Consider the following 6000-nt stretch of genomic DNA (forward strand, 5'->3'; position numbering starts at 1 on the left):
AAAAAAAAACCCTAGTTGGCTGGTATCCTATCTCCAACGGTTTTCCATATGCTAGTTGTCGACAGAACTAGCAAAGAACTGCAAACGGGATGGAGCAAGCTCCGTATCTTGAGACCGGGGAGGTCTTTTTGCGGGGATGGTATGATTGGTTGCAATAGTCGAATATGTGGAGATGTCTCAGAATTCAGAATCGAAGGAGGGAAGGGTTCGATGTACGTCAGTAATATTTGGCGATGCGATATAGATTCCTTGACCCCATTAACATAATCTGTGTGCACGCATTGACTTATTTGCCGCAATCATAAGACGTCTTACATAATAAGTGGATGGTGATTCGTTGGAAGTTGTCCCGGGAGTATGATATTTTATATAATTTATTATTGGAGTTCTTAGGGTTTTACGTATATATTACGAGACTTTAGATGCGGTATTATGATGGATACATAGGGATTATGAGGCTGGATTTCGATTTCCGAGGAGTTATAGATTCGCTTCACGGGTTAGACGGCATCTTTGGATAGTCTAATTCATGGATTTGGCCAGGTGTGGACGTTTTTGAAACGACTTAGTTATAACGGATAGCACGCCTTCAATTGCTTGGGACGGCCTTTGGCCGTTGACTTATGTTGGTAATGGCCATGTAGGTACATGGGCTTGGGTATCTAAGTAAATAATCGAGACTTGATCGATTGCGCTCTGACTCTATAGTATATACCTTAGATTCATTTTATCGATTTGTAGAATTCTATAGGTATTGTTGCAACTTTACAGTTAGAACATCGGCTGGATAGCGAATGTACTGCGTAGTTAATTTAATTCTCTCCTATTGATTAATAGATCACTTAATATTCTATACCAATTTGGCGAACACGTCCAGAGTTCACCAAATTTAATACCCAATTTGAAGGTTGACTGGTATCTGAATGCAAACTGTAAAGCATAGCCTACTATAGGCGCCTTCATGTTGCTCGCCACCTGATCCTACTTCTAGGATTCTATAGCAAATCGGCATTACCTGCAGCTGCTTTATAATTATATTTACCACAACATGCATCAATTGATCAAATTCAACTAAAACTCGGAAATAGCTTGTTACCTCGTTCTGAATTTTGTTTAGGATTCTGTCACCCTTCTAGCAGTTCCGATCCCCCGAATTCCGAATCGGGTTTATAATCGGCTTCGGGGAAATGTGGCTTCGGAGCTATTCATCACCAAGAATCCAGCCAATGATAGCATCCATAAGCTCAAGAAATATAATAATTATATTTAAATATATATAATCGTACAATCATCGATCACATGTAATTATCTATAAGCTAGACATCCTAGTCGTCATAATCGTGATGTATAAGTAGCCAGCTATTACAACTGCACTGTGCGGGATGTATCGCGATCGATGCTTCTGAATTCGATGCGTAAGCGAAGCAGACCCTATCCTTCAAAAACTTTTCAGAAACTGCCCCTAAAAATAAAACCATAGCGAATTTATGTGGTTTATCTAGCTTAAGTCCTAGTATATCCCATGCATGCATATGTAGGGGCACAACTTTAGCAAGCCCTAGTACTGGTGCTTAAGTTGCATCAGATTTAATTATGTCCGCGTGCTCTATGTGCCCGTCGTCGTAATAATTCCAGGCCCGGCCCTACAACAGGTTTGAATTTCGCAAATGACCACCGTCGTTTATTGTCTAAAAGCCCAGCTGCCACTGTTAGCATCGATTGATAGATACTCAAAATTTCAACATGAACAATCATCAAAATTATAGCGGTGACTTACCACCAATCACAACCCCTCTCTTTCCCGCTCTTGTCCTTTCTACATCCATCATTTCCCCCCTCATCTTCAACAAGGCCTCCACCTCCCTCTTCACAACCCCTTCTGCTCCCTTTCCCAATGCATTAACCTCATAAACCTGTTGTTTGCCCTGCCAGAAGATTCCATACGAGACTTCGTAATTGGTATCCAGCCTAATCTGACTGTTACCATTCCCACCCGCGGAGGGTAAAATAGATCCATCAATTCTTGCGAATATCAAAGAGCCAGAGGATATTTCTTTGGAGAAGTGTTGAAGGATTTGTTGGTTTTGGTAAAGTGTACTAGCGGCCCATTGGATCGAGGATGGACCGTTGTAGAATTGTATAAGTGCTATTGGAGAGTCTGGACTGGACTGGGTCTCGGAGATGAGGTTCTGGAGGGAGGAAGGAGTCTTGAGGTCTTGGATTTGGTCCATTGTGGATCGAGAGTCTGGCTTTTATTGGGGGAACGGGACGAAGATTAATCAATTGTTTGGAGGGTTCTCGAGGTTATATATGGACTAAGCCTATATTATAAGACAAGTCTATAGCTATAGATGAAGATCTAGGATTTTCAGTATTATATCTAAGGCGCTGATACGTTACGAGCGCATGCAAGCTCAAGTAACTTATGTATAGATTAAAATACCCAAGCTGTATATATAACCATATATTATAATGCGACTGAAAGAAGAACCCGGCGAGGACAAGAGGATGATGCCGAGAATAAACAAAATCAGCCTACAGAGTTAACTGAGACTTTATATATTACACAAGGTTCAGGGGAATATTAATACTTAGTGACAGTTGTTCATATAAGTACACACGTAGTGTGCCAATGGGTCAGGTCTCAGCCGCAGCTACATTTGGTACGTACGGCTGAAGTCGTAGTATATCACGACGCACAAGTTGTCAAAACTATAATTCGATTTCGTAAGGATTATTTGGGCACTTACATGGAGCTAGCTAGATCTGTGAAAGCTGCGTGTATTTATACCACAGGGCTGATTAGGCTAGCACATCATGAGCTGGGATTCAAGTTTGGTAACGGTTGTTTTCGACAGCCCATAAGGTCTGTGGTCTTTCATTGGTGGTGGTAGTGTAGCAAACCTGCAGTCTGTAGTCCAGCTCTTATCACTAGTTCCAAATCGCCGCTGTTATATGATTAATCCGTGGCTCCGTTATCAATTAACTGTTATCGTGGTAATTAACGGTACCACACTTGCAATCTAAAATCCAACAATTTCAACTAATTTATGTCTCGATATCTGCTGGAAAGGTATTGAACTCAATTCGCTCCCGAGCACAAAACGTTTAAACTCACTAAGCCTAGCTATTTGCATTGTAGAGCATAAATATATACTAGAATGTTTGATATATGAGCGGAAGTGGTTACAGGCCTAGCAAACTCAAATTTCCATAACTCCGACAAGATATTACGAGGATCTAAGTTCCATTTGTTGAATTATATTATACAGGATATAATTAGACTATTAGATGGCTAGATAAATAATACAGTAAAAACATCCTACTCCTACATACAACCACTTCACCTCAGGCCCTTTACATATGTGTGCGCATACGATAATTATAATATTAGCCAAGGGCAGATAATACTATCAGTTAATAAATTAATGTCCGACCGGTGCTCCATACCCCTGCCTGAATGACGACCCCCTCGAGGCTTCATGAATAACATCAGCTGCCTTTTCAGCCATCATGTAAATCGGTACCGCAATGAAAAATCCTGGGATCTTCGGGAAAACACTAGCATCAACGACTCTCAATCCATCAACCTTTCTCACCCTCAACTTGGAATCCAAAACAGCGTTTGGGTCGTTATCCGCACCAATTGGACAAGTACAACTAGCATGGTGGCCCCAGGCATTATCCTTGACGAATTGCTCGATCTTCGCATCAGTGTTTACAGATGCACCCGGTGATTCTTCTGTAAATTTACTGGAACTTCCCAAATCGATTGCTGATGCTTTCTCTCCAATCTTCCTGGCGAGTTTGACGGCTTCGACCATCGCCTTCACATCACGGTTTGCAGCTGATTTGGTACCGGTGTCGAAATAGTTGAAGTTTATGATTGGAGTATCCTTCGGATCTGCGGAGCGGAGTTTGACAGTACCAGCTTTGTTTCCAGTATGAGCCTTTAGAATGGCCCAAGTCCAATGTCTCTTGTCCTTGACGGCATCGATGGCATAGTCAGGATAATAGCCGGTGAAAAGAACGGGACCAGCGAACATGAAGATATCTGGGTCGCCGGTTGAGTGGGCGGTCTTCTTGATGATAGCCTGGGCGAAGCCATTCGATTCGTACGGGCTTCTTTCACCAGAATTCCACGAGTTGAGGCACGGATCGTTACCCTGGCCGAAAGTGCAACCCTGAAGGAGGCTAAAATCGCTAGCAACAGTCGAGGTTACACCGACCTCATAACGATCCTGAAGGTTTGTGCCGACACCGGGGAGGTTAGCGACAACCGGGATACCAAAGCTTTGGAGCTCAGCCGCCGGACCGACGCCGCTGAGTTTGAGAAGTTGTGGGGTATTGAAAGCCCCTGCGGATAATATCACTTCGCGGGTGACAGTGACGGAACCTGATTTTCCAGCAGCCGCGGCGCCGGAACGAGGGTCGGCACGGTATAGCGATTGACCGTCCATAAACTCGACACCGATGGCCCTTGGCTTCAGCCCAGACCTATTCCAGATAATCTTTGTAACTAGACAATTTGTTCGAACGTCCAACTTAAACCTCTTGCTACCATTCGGGTTCCTGGCATTTAGTGTTTCAACCACAAACTCTCTTGGTCCATTGCGAGCCTTATTCCTACGAGCCAGCGGGATCTGGAAAAGCCCTTCTCTTGAATCGCGGCCAGGCAGGCCAGAATTCATATCCGCCAGTAGAATCTTCGAAAGATTGGCCACGGCAGACAGAAGGCCTCCTAAAATACCTTGTCCCATAGCCACAGCACTAGCTACCAGCTGTGAGACAATCTTTGCATCACCGAGCGCCAACGAAACATCTGGACGTTCAACCCATAACCATCCATTTTTACCATGCCCAACAATGCTGTTAGGATCATAATTAACTTTCTCGAGACGTTCGAAGTATTGTCTCATATTTGAAGCAGCCCAGGTGTCATCACCCGTAATGCTTCGGATATGATCCCAATCGCTATCATGTGGAGTTACAGTAATAAGCGCATTGTGCGATCCACATCCACCGAGTGTTCCAGCTCTTGGGTATAAAATACCCTTCATTTTCGCATCACCAGGTGGGCTAAGTCCAATGTACTCAGTACCATTAGGAAACTCGTAAACTGTTTTGGAATCCCTGGCTTGGCGGGTGGCGTCCGAATAATGATTGACAAAGAAGTCCCATCTCATGGATTTATCCAATGTAGATAGACCGTGGAAGGCAGGAACTCGTTCGACAATGTTGTCGCCTTGGTCATCGCCAGCTTCGAGTAGGAGGACTTTGTGTCCTAATCTGGCAAGACGAGCTGCGACTGGCCCACCACCGCCACCAGATCCGACCACGACGTACTCATAGCCAGAAAGGACTTCACGTTTTTGAAGAGGAGTCGAGAGAGTTGATGCTGCCAGCAGAAGCTGGAGCAATGCAGTTGCAATGATCGAACGCATATTAAAAGACTTGCGATTTTGGACCTTACAACCGCAGAGGAGTTGACGGATGCATGAAGGAAAAGAGAGTTGGTGGAATGGGGGTCTAGAGGGCTATATATTGATTATCATTAACTATGCAAATTTAAATACCATGCCATGCGGCAAGGGGAATGCATTGCTCTCAATTGCGCAGCGCAAAGAGAGAAAATAGCGTCATGAAGAAACCATGGATACGCTATTTTCCGGGGTATTTTTTAGAAAAATCGTCTTTCCGCAGGGGTGAGAAATCTCCCCCAGACGGTAGCCCCGGCTATGGGCCCTGGTCTAGCTGTCTTTGAATGTTATGTTGCACAGGATCGACCTTGGGTTGAAATCCATATTCGGTCCTTTGCAACAGATTATCTTAACTATTTCAAAATACATTTACGTACCCTAGCCTAGCTAGACTCGACGGAACCAATATATGCCCAAGTGCCTAACGTTAACTTCATGAGCTACCATTATTTTTGGATTTTGTAGGCTGATGAGATCGCGAGATGAGGTGCGATATCGTCAAACCCGACCTATGCATGCA

At 44.0% G+C, this 6000-nt stretch overlaps 2 protein-coding genes across 2 annotated transcripts; both read right to left on the reverse strand.

The window, feature by feature from the left end:
* Window positions 1-1760: 1760 nt before the first annotated feature.
* Window positions 1761-2231, reverse strand: AOL_s00007g125 (uncharacterized protein; the record flags this gene model as incomplete). The annotated part of the gene is made up of 1 exon (XM_011120026.1): window positions 1761-2231. The coding sequence occupies one exon, from the start codon at window positions 2229-2231 to the stop codon at window positions 1761-1763; it is 471 nt and encodes a 156-aa protein (XP_011118328.1).
* A 1194-nt stretch (window positions 2232-3425) lies between these two features.
* On the reverse strand, window positions 3426-5444 carry AOL_s00007g126 (uncharacterized protein; the record flags this gene model as incomplete). The annotated part of the gene is made up of 1 exon (XM_011120027.1): window positions 3426-5444. The coding sequence occupies one exon, from the start codon at window positions 5442-5444 to the stop codon at window positions 3426-3428; it is 2019 nt and encodes a 672-aa protein (XP_011118329.1).
* Window positions 5445-6000: the final 556 nt, after the last annotated feature.

The sequence above is a fragment of the Orbilia oligospora genome (genome assembly GCF_000225545.1).
Source record: "Orbilia oligospora ATCC 24927 unplaced genomic scaffold scaffold00007, whole genome shotgun sequence".
NCBI lineage: Eukaryota > Fungi > Ascomycota > Orbiliomycetes > Orbiliales > Orbiliaceae > Orbilia > Orbilia oligospora.